The sequence below is a fragment of the Gouania willdenowi genome, chromosome 18 (genome assembly GCF_900634775.1).
Source record: "Gouania willdenowi chromosome 18, fGouWil2.1, whole genome shotgun sequence".
Lineage (NCBI taxonomy): Eukaryota > Metazoa > Chordata > Actinopteri > Blenniiformes > Gobiesocidae > Gouania > Gouania willdenowi.
Genome location: NC_041061.1, coordinates 951,071 through 971,601, shown reverse-complemented (window position 1 = coordinate 971,601; position 20,531 = coordinate 951,071). Strand labels below are relative to the sequence as shown.

The 20,531-nt window shown below is 40.7% G+C and overlaps 2 protein-coding genes across 6 annotated transcripts in view; both read left to right on the top strand.

Moving 5' to 3' along the window:
* LOC114480105 (zinc finger protein 638-like) overlaps window positions 1-20,531 on the top strand; it is a 107,869-nt gene that overhangs the window by 50,011 nt on the left and 37,327 nt on the right. The window lies entirely within an intron of this gene.
* The window catches only part of LOC114480106 (uncharacterized), a 42,459-nt gene that overhangs the window by 16,039 nt on the left and 5,889 nt on the right, over window positions 1-20,531 (top strand). For 2 of the 5 annotated variants that reach the window (XM_028473946.1, XM_028473945.1), the window contains exons 13-33: window positions 309-435; window positions 510-677; window positions 1,717-1,739; window positions 1,972-2,127; window positions 2,210-2,344; window positions 8,055-8,093; window positions 8,172-8,312; window positions 8,736-8,818; window positions 8,906-8,929; window positions 11,387-11,979; window positions 12,040-12,117; window positions 12,199-12,233; window positions 13,503-13,664; window positions 14,686-14,811; window positions 14,899-14,937; window positions 15,021-15,149; window positions 17,162-17,288; window positions 17,362-17,529; window positions 18,968-18,990; window positions 19,058-19,213; window positions 19,296-19,430. In XM_028473946.1, the coding sequence (XP_028329747.1) occupies window positions 309-435; window positions 510-677; window positions 1,717-1,739; window positions 1,972-2,127; window positions 2,210-2,344; window positions 8,055-8,093; window positions 8,172-8,312; window positions 8,736-8,818; window positions 8,906-8,929; window positions 11,387-11,979; window positions 12,040-12,117; window positions 12,199-12,233; window positions 13,503-13,664; window positions 14,686-14,811; window positions 14,899-14,937; window positions 15,021-15,149; window positions 17,162-17,288; window positions 17,362-17,529; window positions 18,968-18,990; window positions 19,058-19,213; window positions 19,296-19,430 (2,667 nt within the window). The remainder of the gene's footprint in view (window positions 1-308; window positions 436-509; window positions 678-1,716; window positions 1,740-1,971; window positions 2,128-2,209; window positions 2,345-8,054; window positions 8,094-8,171; window positions 8,313-8,735; window positions 8,819-8,905; window positions 8,930-11,386; window positions 11,980-12,039; window positions 12,118-12,198; window positions 12,234-13,502; window positions 13,665-14,685; window positions 14,812-14,898; window positions 14,938-15,020; window positions 15,150-17,161; window positions 17,289-17,361; window positions 17,530-18,967; window positions 18,991-19,057; window positions 19,214-19,295; window positions 19,431-20,531) is intronic. The other 3 variants (XM_028473947.1, XM_028473949.1, XM_028473948.1) reach the window with 3 other exon arrangements.

Sequence of the window (20,531 nt, the reverse complement as noted above, 5' to 3'; positions counted from 1 at the left end):
GGATAGAAATGTAGCGAGAGGCTCTTATTAGATTCTGACAAAAAGACAGCACAAGACAAAGCAGCAGCATGGGCAGATAAGGGAGGAGAGAAAAAACATCCGCCTTCTTTAAGAGAAGAAGAAGAAAGAATGATACAATGGATGAGATCAATGTTACGATGGATGAATGAATGAATATGACAGATATGATGATATGATACTTTGGACGGAACCTGACTCTTTGGAGCGCTGCTCTTACTCACTGTGTATGACGTGGGTGGAGTTTTTCATGAGGAGGAGGAGCCTCTCATGTTTGCTTTGTTGTTCAGGTTTTCATCGAGTTCTACTGGATGCATGAAGCAGATCGTCTCGGAGTCTGGTACAGTCTTCTTCGTCAGCCTCCTCAGCACTTTATCTACAGGCTGGGCACGCCACGGAACAAAGTGACCGCACTGCGTACGTCACGCACCCAACACACCCCCAGTGTAAAAAGGATGAAGCTGTAACTGACAGTGTGTGCTCTGTTCCAGGGCCCGATGAGCCAAAGAGGGCCCTCCCTGACCTCAGCCTGCGAGTGACCGACGCCAACGTTCCAACGATCCCCTTCATTCCTCTGGGATGCAGTCCACCATTTTATGTTACCATGACAACGTTTCCCTTCATCTTTCCCACCATTTGTCCCTGGTTCAACATCCCATGTAAGAGAGATAATTTATTATCATTATTTATATTACATGTTCGAAAAAGAGTAGGAGGAAGAATAAAGTTGAATGATCTTACCCCTTGTAATATCTAGTACTATACTTTATTTCTATACATTAATGTTCTTATAATATACATCGATTTACACTATAAAAGGAAACATAAATTATTGATATGTATCTATATAATTATACAATTTGAGTTAATGAAATAACATCGTTAATCTGAAAAATCATATCTGCAGCAGTAGATGATGATCCACTGTATTAAAGGCTGCACTGAGACCAACCCTCTGTCTGAGGCTAAGAGGAGATCTTTGGTTACTTTTACTAAGGCAGTATCTGTGCTGTGATGGGTTCTAAAGCCTTAAAGCTCTCATAGAAATTGTTCCTATGTAGATGATCACATAGTTGACCTGTGATGACTTTTTTCAAGAATTTTGGAAATAAAAGGAAGGTCTGATATAGGCCTATAGTTGGACAAATCACTTGAATTAAGGGTTGGTTTTTTAAGGATTGGGTTGATTACCGTAGTCTTAAAAGCCTGTGGCACACAACCTGTTACTAGAGATGTATTAATCCAGTTTGCCATTTTAGTGCTAATTAGTGGAAAAACATCTATAAACATTGAAGTTGGGATCGCATCCAAAAGACAGGTTGTTGGTTTGGAAGCACTAACTATTGAGGTCAGCTCAGATAGACCAATAGGAGTGAAACTGTATAAATAAAAGGTGCATGTTGAAGTTATTTCAAGAGTTGCTATGTTTAAGAAATTAAGAAAGACACTTCACCCACATTGCCTAGTATGAATGTAGTGTGTGAGTGTTGGTGGTGTTTGGAGGGGCTGATGGCGCACTGTGGTAGCCTCACATTTTTAGACTCTTTTCAAATATATTTTTTAAAGTCCACAGTCTATATTTCTATACAGCACATTAAATGAGACAGTTCTATGTTTTAATTTCTACCCTATGTCTATATTATATTATTTTATAACAGTAATTTTATGAATTCCTTATTTCCTTTTTCCTTTCCACAGCATTTCAGGACCCCTCTGCATTGGTAAGAGGTGTGTGTGTGTGTGTGTGTGTGTGTGTGTGTGTGTGTGTGTGTGTGTGTGTGTGTGTGTGTGTGTGTGTGTGTGTGTGTGTGTGTGTGTGTGTGTGTGTGTGTGTGTGTGTGTGTGTGTGTGTGTGTGTGTGTGTGTGTGTGTGTGTGTGTGTGTGTGTGTGTGTGTGTGTGTGTGTGCGTCTGTGTGTGTCATCTCTCACTGTGTCTGTGTGTGTCTATGTAGAAGTTACCATCTCATTACTCCACCATCATGATGACGGGTCTCCCTGAGGACGGTTACTGTCAGCTGCACGTGGCGCGGATGGTTTGGAGTCTGTTCCACCAGCGTAACATCCACAGTTTGTTCTACAGAGTGATGGTGCTGCCGCTGCAGAGGAGGGTGAGAGACGCCATGTCAGAAACAGCCCACCAGACTGTTTGACCTTTCACCTCACTCCCTCCTCTGTCCTCCTTCTCCTCAGGCCTTCATCTACTTCAACACCCACGAGTCATGCAGGGAGTTCTCTCAACGTCACATGACCAAGCCGTTCTGCATCAAAAACAAACCAGTCAACATCCACTTTGTCAATGACAACACAAACCCGGGATTCACTGAGGTACGTGACTCCTCACTATTCATGTATTCACTCCTTTGGTCCTGATCGTCATTTCTGTGACTGAAAGAGAAACCGTACAGTTGTGCTCACTTCTTTCATAGACGTCATTTTTCTACCGACATTATTTCACTTGAAATCATCTTGCATCGTCTTCTTCTTGAACATCAGGAAACTCAGCTCATTGGTAACGTTTTGGCGATTATTATACGATTTCAACCAATGAGAAAGCTTGAAGCATTTTACTTAAACTCATTGCAGTGTGGTCAGCTTTCAGTGTCGTTTGCAGTGAAAATATGAAGTTTTTAACCAAAGATGAGGGGTCTTCAGAGCTAGAAATGAGTGTTAAATTTAGATGTTAATGTCATTTAGTCGACTAAAGCTAGTGTGAGATCGCCTGTTTTTAACCCCTTTTGTGATTATCAGGACCAGCTCAATATTTAAAAGGTAAGAGTCCTTAAGTTAAGAGCATTACCCTATAGCAGGGGTCGGCAACCTGCGGCTCCCTTTGGCCTCCTTGACAAAAAAAAAAAACGAATGTAAATAAAGAGTATTTCTTAATTCATTTGTATTCACATATTATTATTAGTTTATTTTATTGCGCAGTTATCTTGGAGTTTGAGTTGATACGATCCAATTTTTAAAAAGCCAGAGACCTATTTCTAATTCATAATTTGTCAACAAAATATAGGCTACGTCACATCAACGTCAACATCCTGCGCCTTTCCGTGCTGGCAGCTTTTAGAATGTGTGAACCTGTGTGCGACATTGTGAACCCTGAATAGCCATGAAAAAAACCCAAAAAAGGAAAGTTTCGGAAGAAAATACAGAGTTTAATTCAGCGTGGACTTATTTATTTGCATTCACCACCAACGACGCTGGCTTACCTTGAGAAAATATCGAACAACAAAAAATGTAACATTGAAAGACATTTTCAAAACAAACACTTAGCATTCGCTGAAAAATACTCAACCGAGGATGAGCGAAAGAGCAATTTCGGAACTGCTACGAAGAGCTGAAGAGCGCAAACTATCTTTCAAGAAGTGGATCAGTTCTCCACAGTCAACTAGCACTGCTAGCTTTGTGGCAGCTCTGGAGATCGTAAAGAGGGGAAAGCCGTTCACAGATGGAGAGTATATGAAGGAGTCGTTCATGAAAATATCGGAGCATCTATTCTCCGACTTTAAAAACAAACGGGAAATTATTCAGAAAATTAGAGAAATGCCTCTCTCCGCAAAAACCGTCAGAGACAGGACCATTATAATGGCAGAAAATATCAGCAGTAAGCAAATTGTTGCCATTAATTCAGCTCATGCATTTTCAATTGCCTGTGATGAGTCAAGTGATGTAAACGATGTTGAGCAGACAGCACTGTTATGCAGATATGTAAACTCTGATGGGCCGCAGGAAGAACTGATTGAACTCATACCGCTAAAGGGCCAAACACGAGGGCAGGACATTTGTAATGCTGTTTTGAGTTGTCTAGAAGCGAAAGGAATAAACACCACTCACCTGGTGTCAGTGTCTACTGATTGGGCATCCAGCATGAGAGGAGCACATAAGGGCTTTGTGAATTTGCTTCAAAAGTCACTGGATCGAGAGCTCATGACGTTTCACTGCATCCTCCACCAAGAATGCTGTGCGCACACACTGACTGTGTGGAAGTGATGAACCTCGTTATCAAGATAGTGAACAAAATAATTGCGAACGGGTAAAGCCACCGACAGTTTTGTTCATTGTTAGAAGAAGTCGACAATGCATATTCAGATCTCCTGCTGCACAACAAAGTCCGGTGGCTGTCCGGGGGAGAGGTGCTGAAACGCTTCGCTACCTGTCTGGAGCATGTGAAAACCTTCTTGGAAAGCAAAGGCCTCAGCTATCCTGAACTGGAAGACCTTGATTGGCTGGGTAAGTTGTACTTCATAGTGGATATGACAAGTCACTTGAACACGCTGAATAAAAATCTCCAAGGAAAGGGAAGCACAGCCCTGCAGATGCTGGAAGATGTTTTGGCATTTGAGCGCAAGATGACAGTGTTCGCAAAAGATGCACAAAAAGGTACGCTCTCTCACTTTCCCTCCCTAACAGAGTTCAAAGAAGCGAACAATCAAATAAATTATGATTATTTCCACCGTGCCATCATTACAATGCAAGCTGCATTTGGAGAAAGATTCAGTGATTTCAGAAAGGAGAAGCCCACCCTCTCTTTCCCTGTCACACCGCTGGACATCGACCCATCCCTGATGAACACAGTTGCATTCACCGGAGTAAGTAAGCCTGATCTAGAAATTGAACTGGCCGACATAGCGGTAAATAAGTTCAAATCACTGACGGCGGATATTGAAGAAGTCGCCCGTCAGAAGGCTACACTCGTTAAAGAGCACAAATTTAGTGATATGGAGAAACTCCCCCACCCCGACAAACTTGTTTTTGAAACATGGAGTGCCATTCCTGACACGTATATTAACATGAAAAAGTATGCATTTGGAGTCTTGTCCATCTTTGGCTCAACATACTTATGCGAGCAATTGTTCTCAAACATGAACTTCATAAAGAACAAACACCGCCTACAGGCCTGTATGAAGATCAAAGTCACATCTTACAGCCCTAAAAGAGGGAAGATCTGCAGTGAAGTTCAGACACAGAAGTCACATTAAAGTGATAAGAATAATATAATTTAATAAACTGTTATTTTTCCTGGAAAAAAAAACAATCAGACTCCGAGCTGATGTAGATTTTTTTGTATGTTCAGGTGCTTCAGTTTATTGCTGGCTGAGCAAAAAACCCGAAGAGGACGAGAGAACACTGACATGGACTTGTCAAGGACGGTCCTAATTTTATGTTTATTTTTAAAGCTCAGCTAAATGTTTTATTTTAAAGTGGACTACTTTTTGTTGTATTCAGTGGTTATAACAGCTAAAATAAAAAAAAAGATGAGAACTTTTAAAAGTTTACAAGTTCTGTTATTTTGTGCGGCTCCCTACAATTTTCTTTTGGCAGACGAGGGGGCAAAATGGCTCTTTTGATAATAAAAGTTGCAGACCCCTGCCCTATAGCAATCTCGAGGAGTATTTTAAGTTGATATGTTGAGGAAGCTCAGCCTGGTTTCTGCTTCCTCTACATCACGACACCTTGTCCTGTTAACTCATCCAGGAGCCCGTTCCCAGATTTCAGCCACAGTATGTAGTGTTAACATATAAAATACAAAAACTGATTATATACAGTGGGTACGGAAAGTATTCAGACCCCTTTAAATTTTTCAGTCTTTTGTTTCATTGCATCCATTTGCTAAAATTAAAACACTCAGCACCCCACCTTGACAGAAAAAACAGAAATTTTTGCAAATTTATTAAAAAATAAAAACTGAAATATCACATGGTCATAAGTATTCAGACCCTTTGCTGTGACACTCATATTTAACTCACATGCTGTCCATTTCTTCTGATCCTCCTTGAGATGGTTCTGCTCCTTCATTGGTGTCCAGCTATGTTTAATTCAACTGATTGATTGATTGATTGATTGATTATTAAAGGCACACACCTGTCTATATAAAACCTTACAGCTCACAGTGCATGTCAGAGCAAATGAGAATCATGAGGTTGAAGGAACTGCCCAAGGAGCTCAGAGACAGAATTGTAGCAAGGCACAGATCTGGCCATGGTTAGAAAAGAATTTCTGCAGCACTCAAGATTCCTAAGAGCACAGTGGCCTCCATAATCCTTAAATGGAAGAAGTTTGGGACGACCAGAACTCTTCCTAGACCTGGCCGTCCAGCCAAACTGAGCAATCGTGGGAGAAGAGCCTTGGTGAGAGACATAAAGAAGAACCCAAAGATCACTGTGGCTGAGCTCCAGAGATGCAGTAGGGAGATGGGAGAAAGTTCCACAAAGTCAACTATCACTGCAGCCCTCCACCAGTCGGGGCTTTATGGCAGAGTGACCCGACAGAAACCTCTCCTCAGTGCAAGACATATGAAAGCCTGCGTAGAGTTTGCCAAAAAAACACATGAATGACTCCCAGACTATGAGAAATAAGGTTCTCTGGTCTGATGAGACCAAGATGAAACTTTTTGCCGTTATTTGTAAGCGGCATTTGTGGAGAAAACCAGCCACTGCTTATCATCTGCTCAATACAATCCCAACATGGTGGTGGCAGCATCATGCTATGGGGGTGTTCTTCAGCTGCAGGGACTGGACGACTGGTTGCAATTGAAGGAAAGATGAATGCGGCCAAGTACAGAGATATCCTGGAAGAAAACCTCTTCCAGAGTGCTCAGGACCTCAGACTGGGCTGAAGGTTCACCTTCAACAAGACAATGACCCTAAGCACACAGCTACAATAACAAAGGAGTGGCTTCGGAACAACTCTGCGACCATTGTTGACTGGTCCAACCACAGCCCTGACCTAAACCCAATTGAGCATCTCTGGAGAGACCTGAAAATGTCTGTCCACCAACGTTCACCATCCAACCTGACAGAACTGGAGAGGATCTACAATGAAGAATGGCAGAGGATCCCCAAATCCAGGTGTGAAAGACTCATGGCTGTACTAGCTCAAAGGGGTGCTTCTACCCAATACTGAGCAAAGGGTCTTAATACTTCTGACCATGTGATATTTCAGTTTTTCTTTTTTAATAAATTTGCAAAAATTTCTACATTTCTGTTTTTTTTCTGTCAAGATGGGGTGCTGAGTGTGCATTAATGAGAAATAAAACGAACTTCTTAGATTTTAGCAAATGGCTGCTACGAAACTGAGTGAAAAATGTAAAGGGGTCTGAATACCCAATGTATACTCTCACCCTACATATATTAGATATAGTCCATAGATCAATTTGGCTGGAGAGAGGAGACAAGGAGACCAAGTTGATGTTATTACAGCCAGCATTCGTAGCTTCCTTTTTTCTGTCTTTTCCGGGCTTTCTCCACGGCTCAACGCCCAGAAATACTGGAGGCTGGTGCAATGTCCCCTCAGAAAGCCCCAGTGTTATGCACCTGCACAGTTTGTCTTGCTTGAGAGGCTCCGCTCTGCGACTGGTTATGATTTTGGGGGAAGCATCATCATCTCCGCATGGGTCAACTTCACCTCTGAGAATATCTTCTGTATCCTTTGGCGTAGCTTCTTTCTACAGGGCGTCCATTTCAATATTTTTTTTTGTCAGAAATCTCTAACTTGTAGAAGTAATAGTCTTTTCTCAGAAGAAAAGTGGTCTTTGCATACTTTGTGCACGAGTCAGCTTCACTCATGTAGTCTTTTTCCAAGTTGCCAGAGAATCTTATCCAGAATCCTTCTGTTGAGTCTCTTTCTTTTCCTCAAATCCACGGAATGCAACATTTGCTGGCAAACAGCGGGTATTTAAACCATACATTGCAGCTCTTCTCCTTCCTCTTCCCTTTTTCATGTGTGTATTGTTGAGACATCTGAGCTTAGCTCTGCCTACTCATAACATTTTAAATCATTCATGCACCTTTGATGTTTGTAGATATTAAAAAGCGATTAATAAGCAAAGGACATAGTATAAAGCTTGGACATTAAACAGCACTCTTTGTCAGCCTGAAATGCTGACTCACTCCACACAGCTAAACATGCCCATCTGGTGGCCAAGAGGACTACTGATCTTCACCTTTACTGACACTAGACTATTATTGAAATAGTCGTGGTGTCTAAGTTTTGCTGTTAAAATGATCACTGCTAATTGTCCTCTGTCTGTCTGCAGGAGACCATGTACAGACAACTGATGAAATTGAGCAATGCTGTAAGTGAGCCGTGGTTCATGCACACTTATCGTATGCTCCCTGACCTCTGACCTCTGTTTCTCTCCGTCTCCTCTCAGCACGTTCCCACGCTGAGCGGTCTGGACCAGCGGCTGCTGCTGGTTCAGGTCTCTGAGGTTTCTCTGGAGCTCATTCAGGCCGTCATGAAGGAGGTGGTCTCTGTGGGACGACTGGCAGGATTCCTGCCGCTGGGCAACAGGGTGAGACAGAAAAATACACACTAAAGAGGAATAAAAACACGCAAAGGGTCAATTAGACACACAAGGACAACAAGAACCTACAAAGGGACAGAAAGACACACAAACTGTTATTTCCTGTGTTGATGCTCTGACTGGTCTTTATTCTAATGCTGACATGTATGGTGGTCATGTGACCCTCAGACCAGATACAATCATGTTTGTGGCCCCGCCCCCTGTAATAAGTTTCCTTTCTGAAATTTAAACAATCACCCACAGCGAACTGATGTAAAGAGACAATTGAGTGCACACACACTGATATACACACAACATGCTTGACAGCATGACACACACACACACACTGATATACACACGCACACACGGAGACACTGAGATACACACAACATTATGACACACGTGACCAACGTTTATTCTGAACCATCTCAGATCTGCATCGAGATGTTGGAGCCCAGCGACAGGATGAAGGTGATGGAGGCGAAGCTTGGATCTCTGACTGCTCCTCACATCTGGTCAGTGAACCTCAGCGATCATCAATCAATCAATCATCCTATTGATCTTCACTTCACATCTAAACAAGCTTTTTATTCATTTCACAGGAAGAAAGTGATACGAGTGGATACGTGAGTTTTTTTATATTCATTTTAATCTTATTAACTTAACATCTTAAGCGTGATGAGATGACTTTGTTGTGTTTGGCACTAATTATTTATTTTCAACAAAAAAACAAAACACACAATAAATGTAAAGACAAAATAAATGGAAGAAAATGGAGCTTAAAGAAGGATTAACATATATTTGCCCCTTAGCAAAATGGGATAAATTGAAATGAACACTTTTTTAAAATTTAAAAATCATAACCAACAAAAATGTAGTGCAAACTAAACATGATCAAACAAAAATGGTTGAAACGCAAAGACAAACTTGTGCCAATATGACACTGATACTTGGACTTGTGTACTTCCTGATTTCAAGTATTAATACCAAAGAAAACTCTTAGGACATAATGCATTGAGTTTGAAGATGGGTTTTATTTTCTTCTGCTTGTTTCAACAAATCTTCATATATTAGATTAAAAATAGGACTTTAAAATTGACAAATCAAGTAAAAAAAAACAAACAAATTCTATGAAATTATTGCAGAGTTTACACTTTTTAATCAAACAAAACAAACTCTTTGCCACTGTTCCCCCTGGTGGCCAAGCCCAAAAACTACAACATTAATAACATACCACCATTCAAAGCGATCGCATGCTTTGGGTATCGGTTCTTGGTATTGGTGAACTTTAACAAGTATATTTGTGCAGTACATGCCCAATACCAGTATCGGTATATCCCTAATTATCTGCATATAAAAGCAAGAAAATTCTGTGTGCGTGTGTGTGTTTGTGGAGCGAATATCTTCCCGGCACGGTGTCTGTTCGACCTGAAACTTTGTCAACAGCTTCCAAATACCCCGAGTGTGTGCATCTGTTATTTTGGAGTAATTTGTTGTTGCAAAACGTTCATTTTAATTTTAAGATTACGGATCAGGAGCAGTCAACGCTGACTCTGAAAAGTCTTCTAGCATAAACCGAAAGCAAGGAAAGGTCCCGAACACTGAAAGTGGTTCCGAGCAGGAAAAGTCCCCAAATAATAGCTTAGCTACACTGTCAGCTGTAGGTCTTATGGGATCGGCAGAAAACACAGCAGCAGAACCAGCTGACAAAGGCAGCACAAGCTCAGAGAAGAAGGCAGAGCAGAAGGACAAGGAAGCAGCAATGAAAGGGGAAGAACCTCCAGACAAAGCAGAGAAACCCGCTGAGCCGTCGATTAAGTACACTCTAGTGGAAGTACTTGGGTGTGTGCATCCATTATTTTGGAGTAATTTGGTGTTGCAAAACGTTCAAAACATTCATTTTAACTTTAAGATTACTCTCGGTATTGAGCGTGGTTCTTCCGGTTCCAGGTCATCCGGTTCATGATGTCACTGTATTGCAGTTTGTTTGGGTTTAAAAAAGGTCAATTTTAAAAAACGTTTTTGTACTGCTAAAAGTTATTTTGCTAACAGCTTTAATGTAAACACACACACACATGCGTGTGTGTGAGAGTGCCGGGATGTAAATGTTGAACGCACACAGAGCGATAGAGAGAGTTGCGACTTATTTGGTCTTGCAAAACTTTTATTTTTTGTGGTACTTCCGGGTCCGTTTTTTTTCTCTCAACAACCTGTGACGGATTTTGTGCACGCTGATGCGCTTGTGTGTGTGTGAGAGAAAACCAACGGAGGAGATGAAGGTAGCGAATCTCACACACACACACACATACACACATCTCTAAACACGCCTTCACCACACATAAGTTATTTATAATAAAAAATATTCTAAATGACTAAAATAAAACAAAAAACTAAATAATATTTATATAAAAAGTACAGGAAAAGACTCCAAAAACATACATTGCAGAAAAATACACCAAACAACAAAAATTTGAAAATGACTCAATATACACAAAACTAAATATTTATACAAATAATACACAAAATGACAACAGAAATTCACAAAACTACACCAAAAATATACAAACATACACAAAATGAATCACACTACAATGGTAACAAATCAATGAATATACAAAAAATGCACAAAAAGAAAACAGAGTTACAAATATACACGACTCCAAAAAACATACATTAAAGAAAAATATACCAAACGAAAAAAATATAAAAATGAGTTAAAAAAAACAAACACATTTATCATGCGCATGTTCTATAGAATTAAACCAGATAAATCACACACGCTATTTTTTTTTGCACCTGCAAATAAGCCCCTTATAACAGAGTACAGAGTATGTACACCTCTTTGTACATTGAACCTTCAAACACATACTCATTTGGCCATAATTGGCAACTCTACTTAAGCTCCTCCCACTATATGAATACATACTTCCAACGGGCACTGTACTAGTTTCCTTTAAATTTAGATTTTTCTCCACAATCTTCTCGTGCTGACCACACTCAACGGTTAAGTCAGTTTTAAACCATTATCTACAGATAATCCAGCATTAAACGCTGAACCCTGAGGTGATCTGTTTCTGTCTCAGTGTTCAGAGCCTGCACCAGCATCAGCTCCAATCCCTTGATATCACAATTAACCTAAAGCAGCATCTGCATTGGGCTGCTCCAGATCAGACCACTCAGGACTCCAACACATCCTCCTCATCTTCAACTAAACCAGCTGCTGCAAACATGGCCCCCGACTCTGGCTCTGCTCCCGTGACCAGCAAGGACGTAGAGATGGTTGAGCAAGGATCATCAGGAGAGTCTGAAAAGTCTTCTAGCACAAAATGTAAGTCACAGCCTGACAAGGAAGAGTCTAAAGGCACCAAAAGTAAGGAAAGGTCCTCGAACACTGAATGTAGTTCAGAGCAGGAAAAGTCCACAAATAATAGCTTAGCTACACTGTCAGCGGTAGGCCTTATGGGGTCGGCAGAAAACACAGCAGCAGAACCAGCTGACAAAGGCAGCACAAGCTCAGAGAAGAAGGCTGAACAGAAGGACAAGGATGCAGCAATGAAAGGGGAAGAACCTCCCGACAAAGCAGAGAAACCCGCTGAGTCGTCGATTAAGTTGGAAGTACTTGTGAAGCAGGATCCCCAAGAAGAAGAAGAAGAAGATAAAAAGCTGAGTAAAGAAGGTAAAGTGGTGGAAATGATTGACTTTGAATGAGAGCCACATCAAAGGTTTCTGTCTTCAGCAGCTGCAGACGGGAAACAGAAGACAGGACTCACCATGGGCGAGATGATGGAGGAGAGTCTGCTGCTGAAGAGAATCAGTGAGGCTTCCTTCCTCTGTTGGTGAACTTCTGCCTGCTTTTTGCTTCCGTGTTCTGACCGCTCTCGTTATCTCTTCACAGCTTGTGTTGAGATGAAAAGAGTCTTCTCTCCAGAGGTGAGTCTCCTCTGTGTTCGACGTGAACCCTCCACTCGTCTTCATGCTCTTTACTTACATTGGCAAAAAACTGAAAAGGAGTGGATATTCTGGTTTAATGGTAAATGGTAAATGGACTTGATTTTATATAGAGCTTTATCACCACTGAAACAGTCTCAAAGCGCTTTACATATCAGCTCATTCACCCAATCACTCTCACATTCACACACCAGTGGGACAGGACTGCCATGCAAGGCGCTAGTCAACCACTGGGAGCAACTTAGGGTTCAGTGTCTGGCCCAAGGACACTTCGACACATAGTCAGGTACCGGGATCGAACCCCCAACCTCTCGATCAGAAGATGACCCTCTACCACCTGAGCCTCGGTCGCCCTAATCATCCGCTTCCTGCAAAGTAAAAGCTGTGAGAAAAATATTCGGCGCTGAAAACGTAAACAGGAAATAATTAAAACATGTTTGCAAGAATCTGATACAATTCCTGCAAATTTTAAGGATTTTTGAAGACAAGACCCTGACGGTGGTGAGACATCTGATAAACTTTAAGGAAAATAACTGGTTCATACGCAGCTACACCGGGTCATTCCATGTCATTTCACCCAAATTTTCAGGACATCCTACGTACTTCAGTCTAAAAAAATTCTGAAATTTGTACCAATTGTTCCATGATTATTCAATAGGCACACTTTAAAAAAAATGTAATCATATGAATACTTTTTGCAGTTTAGTGAGGAGGGTATGTGTCATTGTTTGTGCTACTTTAATTTTCTTCCATTTTTAGCTTCCAATATCTCAGGAACTACATCATATAGAAAAGTGAAATTTGGTGTAGTAATACAGCTCCACCTATTCTCTCAGAATATACAAAACATATATGTTTTATGTTATTAGTGAAAAACTCACCTGACCTCAAGGGTTACAATTTTCAAAATTCACGAGTGGTGAAATAACCTTAAGATGGGGTCAAAAAAAAGAATCTATATCAGTGTAACCTTTATACGATAAAATAAAACTGAGATGATGTGTTTTCTTACATTCCAACTTAATGTAAATAGTAAAAAAAATTATAAATAAATTCAGATTTCCAGAGCCAAAGAATCAATGCATATATGAAACTAATCATTAGTGATGTGAACAGTCTATGTACATAGCTCTAAGCTGATGAAATTACAGGGAGCTGAGACATATGCTAAGTTATGCATTGGAGTCATTTCAAGTAACACATTAAAAGGTTATTTTGCCGTTTGCATTCATGTCGTCCCACCCATCCCAGTTCACTTCCGAAAACAGACTCGTGCTGCAGATCACCAATCTGCCTAAGTACGAGGAGGGCAGCTACACCGAGCGAGACGTGGCCAATCTGCTCACCCCGTTTGGATTCCAGCACGAGGACGAACACCTCCACAACATCTACGTCATCCCCCAGAAATGCATGGTACGTCATATCACTTTCTGTTCTATTAGCAGCTAAATTAGCCTCAGGAGCTTAAGTCGAGTTGTTAATTATGGCCAAATGAGTGTGTGTTTGAAGGTTGGATGTACAAAGAGGTGTACATACTCTGTTCTCTGTTATAAGGGGTTTATTTGTGGGTGCAAAGTAAAATAGTGTCTGTGATACATGCGCATGATAAATTGAAGGGGTGATTATTGTGTGTGTGCACGCGCACTAGCGAAACAAATCAGAGCTGGGGCGGGGCAAATGACTGGGCCCTTTAAACCCAAATAATAAAGCTCATGATAACATAACTTTACAACATAAACATGCCAGCAACAGCAGGGCTTACAAGCTACCTCCGCAGTGGTGATGTCATCCCTATGTTCTAATCCAATCACTGGAGAGCTCACCCCCCCTCCCCACCCATTTTGGAACATTGGAATATTAGATTATATTGTTTGTATTGGAGAATCACAAGGCTTGAGGCTACAAATGAGTTAAATTTCATATTTATTGAGCAAAAGGTGTCTCGCCCTGGAGGACGAGAGAAAAACCATTGATTTTTTTTAACATTTTAGGGTGTGGCCTGACGATTCCCCAATACAACCAAAGGAGGAATGTAAGGTTCCCACAGAAGGAAAACATTCAAGTTTCCTTATTCCTTACCATGTAAATGAAATATGAAAACAAAAACACACAAGACGCACCTACCAACAACAAAAACGCACAAAATGAACACAGAATGCAAAAAACAAGGTATTCAAATTTTCTGATTAGACCACAATGACGACAGACTCAAAACGACTTTGTTACCACAGATATCGACAACAGAAATACACAAACTGACAACAAATATACACAAACTAACTACAGAACGCACAAAGCACCTGAAAGAAGTCGTCAACATGACAACGTTTGTGAGGAATATGAAGCGGCCGCTGCACAGAACGATTTGGAGGAGATGTTTGTCGTCGTCAAACAGCTGTGTTGGTACATTTTGTGCTTTGACCCGTCTCTTCAGGCGTTGGCAGTCCTGCCGACGGCTAAAATGGCGGTCAAAATCATCCGAGCGTCTGTGAAGGACTGCTTCAAACTCTCTGGATGCAAACTGATCGTGAAGATTCTGGAAGACAGAATCAGCACGCCGGTGAGAAGCAGCTCAGCTCAGACTGAGCGTGAGTTTCAAAGCTGTGCTGCTGATGATTGTCTGACGTTTGTCCTGTTTTTCTCTCAGTTAGTCTTTTACAGGGTTCTCATGAAGTGGATGAATGAGGTGCGTGGTCCACAGGAGAAGCTCCTTCTGTGTTCCTCTGTGGAAGGAGGCGTGTCTAATGATCTGACGTTTGCTGTGAACAGAAAATGAAATCTCACTACGCAAAGAATATTGTCTTCGTCAAGAAGATATCACCAAGCGAGGCCAGAAACCTGAGGGAGGTTCTAAAAAAGATTGGCAACGTGATGAACTACGTTCCTCTGCTCAATAAGGTACCCTTGGATGGATGGTATGATGGATGATGGATGAATGATTTGATTTATAATCAATGCGATGGATGGATGGTGTGAGATGGCCTGTTTTTAACTCTTTATGGGATTCCTAGGATCAGTCCTGGTGCTAGGGTACCACCTTATAACATTCTAGTGGACTATTTTAGCTGATATAATTAAGGAAACTCAGCCTTATTCTACTTTCCTGCATCACGGCGCCTCGCCCTTCAATTACTTCAGATATTCCAACCTCAGGACGACAGCCTTGGCCCTGGTCTGATCTTCTGGTCACGTCGTTTAACTGGAAGTTTTTCTCTGATCTTCACACTTGTTATTGACCAGGGGCCTCATGTGCAAAGACCTGCGTATAAAATGGTTGTGAAAAAAGTGTACGTCTCAATCTGTGAGTACGACTGGATCCACACACCTATCATTTGAACATCTGAATCAACACAGATATGAGCGCACATAGTATCAGTTCACGCCCACATTTACATATGTAAATCATATTGAAATGAGATCGGCGCTGGGATTCCCCTCAGCGTCATTCAAGAAAGCTGTGCTCTTACCACCAGCTGAAAAATCAGCCAATCACAAGCTCCACAAATATACACTGTTTATAAAGTGTTAAAGGATGTAAAGTCTGTAATAAATGTGTCTAATAAGTCATTGGTGAATACCAGAGAACCACATGAGAAATTATAAGAAAATATTTAATGAAATAAAATGTTAATGTCTAACTTAAAGACAAGCAATGTGAAATTAACAGTAAATATGCAGCGTGTTGACTTGTATATAAACTGTAAGTATATTAAATTACCACATGTGCTTCATATACACATTTATGTTTTTATTTTGGCTGTTGCATAATTTAGGAATTAGGGCTGGGCGATATATCGAGATTCAAGATGAATCGAGTTTTTTATTTTGGCGATATAGAAAACTATAATATTTCATATATATATATATATATATGTATATATTATAGCTTATTATGTATCAAAATACTAGTATTAGGAGTCGCTGCTTTTACTTCTCAGAACAACATGTAAAGCTCAGTTAGATGATTAATGAGTGTCACATATTGATCAGCTGTTTATTAATAAATGTTCCTGTGTAGCATTTAGCATCAGCAAATTTAACCCAGAATTGTTTTTCTGGTCAGACTTTATTTAATAAAATTATCTAGATTTATATCATATTTCACCATTTTAAGAAAATATATTGAGATTTGAGTTTTGGTCCATATCACCAGCCCTAGTAGGAATGTTAATGTTAATAAAGGTCGACCTACCAGATTATAATCACATCATTGTATTTAGTAAGTGCTTGATAAGTGGGTATTTTAGATTTCTTATAGACCTATGTTAAAATATAAGGGATACTGGAGCTTGGTTGGGCGGTGGGACGGCTCTCATTTTCAAATCCAAAACGTATGAAAATGTTACTTTAATATGTTAACACACTGATTATGCTAAAAGTGATATTGATTAAAATATTTTAATTCATACTTGCATATTTTTTTTAACCGCAAAGTTTTAAAAGCAAAGGATAATTATGAAAACTGGTTTGTTATACAATTGTCTTTTCCATCTAAAGAGTGATGGGCATCTCAGCTCATTATATCATCTAGTGGACAACAGGAGTACTGATCTCACCACTCTCCTTGACAATGGATCATTGATACGATGGATGGATGGATGAGATAAACGATACGATGGATGGATGATAGGATGAATAAATGAATATGACGGATGGCTGGATGATACGTTGGATGGATGATAGGATGAATAAATGAATATGACGGATGGCTGGATGATACGTTGGATGGATGATAGGATGAATATGACGGATGGCTGGATGATACGTTGGATGGATGATATGATGAATAAATGAATATGACGGATGGCTGGATGATACGTTGGATGGATGATAGGATGAATAAATGAATATGACGGATGGCTGGATGATACGTTGGATGGAACCTGAGGCTTTGGAGCTTTGTGTTTCAGGTTTTCATCCATTTCTTCAGGATTCATGAAGTAGATCGTTTTGGAATCTGGTACAGTCTTCTTCGTCAGCCTCCACAGCACTCTATCTACAGGCTGGTCACCCCATGGGGCAAAAAGACCGTGTCGCGTACGTCAGGCACGCCACGCCGCACAGTGTAAACTGGATGAAGTTTATGATGAGTATGTGTGATCTGTTCCAGGGCTTAAAGGGTGGGCGAGGGCCCTCCCTGACCTCAGCCTGCGAGTGACCGACGCTAATCTTCCAACGATTTCCTCCATTCCTCTGGGATGCGGTCCACCATTTTATGTTACCATGACAACGTTTCCCTTCATCTTTCCCACCATTTGTCCCTGGTTCAACATCCCATGTAAGAGAGATAATGTATGATTATTATTATTACTACATAATAATTTTTATTTAAAAGTGCCTTTCAGGCCACCCAAGGACATTTTACAATAAAAACAGAATAATAATATGCAGTGCAATACAGTAAAACAGTATAAAACAAAGAAGAGAAAGGAAAAGCAATGTAGGTGAAGTTAAGGATGAGAATTTACAGAGAGTGGGCTGAAAAATTTGCATATCGCCCAAACCGCTCCATCGAGGATGCCATATCCACTGCACTCCACCTGTCTCTGGAACACCTGGAAAAAAAGAACGCAATGGTCCAGATGCTGCTTGTGGATTTTACGTCAGCCTTTAATACCATAATCCCACAGCATCTGATCAACAAACTGGGCCCACTTTGACTGAACACTCCCCTGCAAAATTAAATACTGGACTTCTAAACTCAAAGGCCACAATTTATACATGGAGGTAATAACAGCAATGCTGCGATGCTGAGCACTGGCTCTCTGCAGGGGTGTGTTCTCGGCCCCCTACTTTACACCTGAAGACCCATTATTGTAGTGCTAAGTACAACACAAACCACATCATTAAATATGTGGACGACGCGACAGGACGGAGAGGAGGTGAAACTTTTCGTGGACTGGTGCAGCGATAACAACCCGCTCCTGAATGTGGAAAAACACCAAAAAACTGGTGATCGACTTCAGGAGGAAATGGGCCGTGCAAACCTCGCTCTACATCAAGGATACTGCTGTGGAGATTGTTCCAAACATAAAGTTCCTGGGGGGTCCACGCAGCCAACAACCTCGGAAACAACGCTACCTTTCGAGGGCAACAAGAATCACCAGGGACCCCACTCACCCTCAGGCTGAAGATACGACAGCCTGTCAAGCAGAACTGTGAAGCTCCATGACAGCTTCTACCCAAGCGCTGTCAGACTTTTGAACACCTGCAAAAACTTCAGACTTTGACAGACCTCAACATTATTAATTCTATCTTCCTCTTGTTGCACTTGCACTGATATATTTATACTGCATCTTTATCCTTTTTATTCTTTTTACTCTTGTATTCTCACTGCTTATCCAACCCTTTTTGTTGTGGCTAATGCAACGTAATTTCATTTAAATGCATCCCTGTTATGTTGAATGATATCCATCTAATAAAACTGTAAGTTTTGATGAGTCTGGCTACAGTGTAGAATAGAAACAAAGGATTATCCGTGTTTTTTCTATTAAAGTTGATTAATAAGAAGTTCTAGCTTTTTTTCTAATAAGCTATCAAAGAAAATTGAAATACATTTTTAGACTCTTTTTAAATATATTTTTCAAAGTCAACAGTATCTTCTATATTTCTATATAACACAATAAACAAGACAGTTCTATGTTTTAATTTCTAACCTATGTAATTATTTTATAACAGTAATTTTATTAATTCCTTTTTTGCTTTTTCCTTTCCAGCATTTCAGGACCCCTCTGCAGTGGTAAGAGTGGTGTTTGTCTGTCTGTCTGTTTCTGTGTCTGTCTCTCTCACTGTGTGTGTCTATGTAGAAGTTACCATCTCATTACTCCACCATCATGATGACGGGTCTCCCTGAGGACGGTTACTGTCAGCTGCACGTGGCGCGGATGGTTTGGAGTCTGTTCCACCAGCGTAACATCCACAGTTTGTTCTACAGAGTGATGGTGCTGCCGCTGCAGAGGAGGGTGAGAGACGCCATGTCAGAAACAGCCCACGAGACTGTTTGACCTTTCACCTCACTCCCTCCTCTGTTCTCCTCCTCCTCAGGCCTTCATCTACTTCAACACCCACGAGTCATGCAGGGAGTTCTCTCAACGTCACATGACCAAGCCGTTCTGCATCAAAAACAAACCAGTCAACATCCACTTTGTCAATGACAACACAAACCCCGGACTCACTGAGGTACGTGACTCCTCACTATTCATGTATTCACTCCTTTGGTCCTGATCGTCATTTCTGTGACTGAAAGAGAAACCGTACAGTTGTGCTCACTTCTTACATAGACGTCATTTTTCACTTGAAATCATCTTGCATCATCTTTTTTTTGAACAACAGGAAGCTCAGCGCATTGGTAACGTTTTGGCAATTATTATACGATTTCAACCAATGAGAAAGCTTGAAGCATTTTACTTAAACTCATTGCGATGTGGTCAGCTTTCAGTGTCGTTTGCAGCAAAAATATGAAGTTTTTAACCAAAGATGAGGAGTCTTCAGAGCTAGAAATGAGTGTTAAATTTAAATGTTAATGTCATTTAGTCGACTAAAGCTAGTGTGAGATCGCCTGTTTTTAACCCCTTTTGTGATTATCAGGACCAGCTCTATATTTAAAAGGTAAGAGTCCTTAAGTTAAGAGCATTGCCCTATAGCAATCTAGAGGAGTATTTTAAGTTGATATGTTGAGGAAGCTCAGCCTGGTTTCTGCTTCCTCTACATCACGACACCTTGTCCTGTTAACTCATCCAGGAGTCCGTTCCCAGATTTCAGCCTTGGTCCCCAGTCTGGTCTCCTGATCCTGCTTAACAGGAGGCCTCTCTCTGGATCCTTGCACTTGGTTTTAGGCCAGGTTTTCTTTGAAAGCTAGGAATTTACTAGCTCAGAGGGCAAAAATGATTGGACTAGATTTAACTATTCAAGCCACACATTTATAACACATACAGTTCATTCAGGCAATAGTCTTTTTGTCTTTTTTTAACTCAGCTTTATTTATGAATGAGAGGAAGCGTATCAATAGTGATAACATATATAGTTAAGATATAAAATACAAAAACTATTTATATATACTATACAAAGAGTGAAAAATGTAAAGGGGTCTGAATACCCAATGTATACTCTCACCCTACATATATTAGGATATAGTCCATAGATCAATTTGGCTGAAGAGAGGAGACAAGGAGACCAAGTTGATGTTATTATCCGGGCTTTCTCCATGGCTCAACGCCCAGAAATACTGGAGGCTGGTGCAATGTCCCCTCAAAAAGCCCCAGTGTTATGCACCTGCACAGT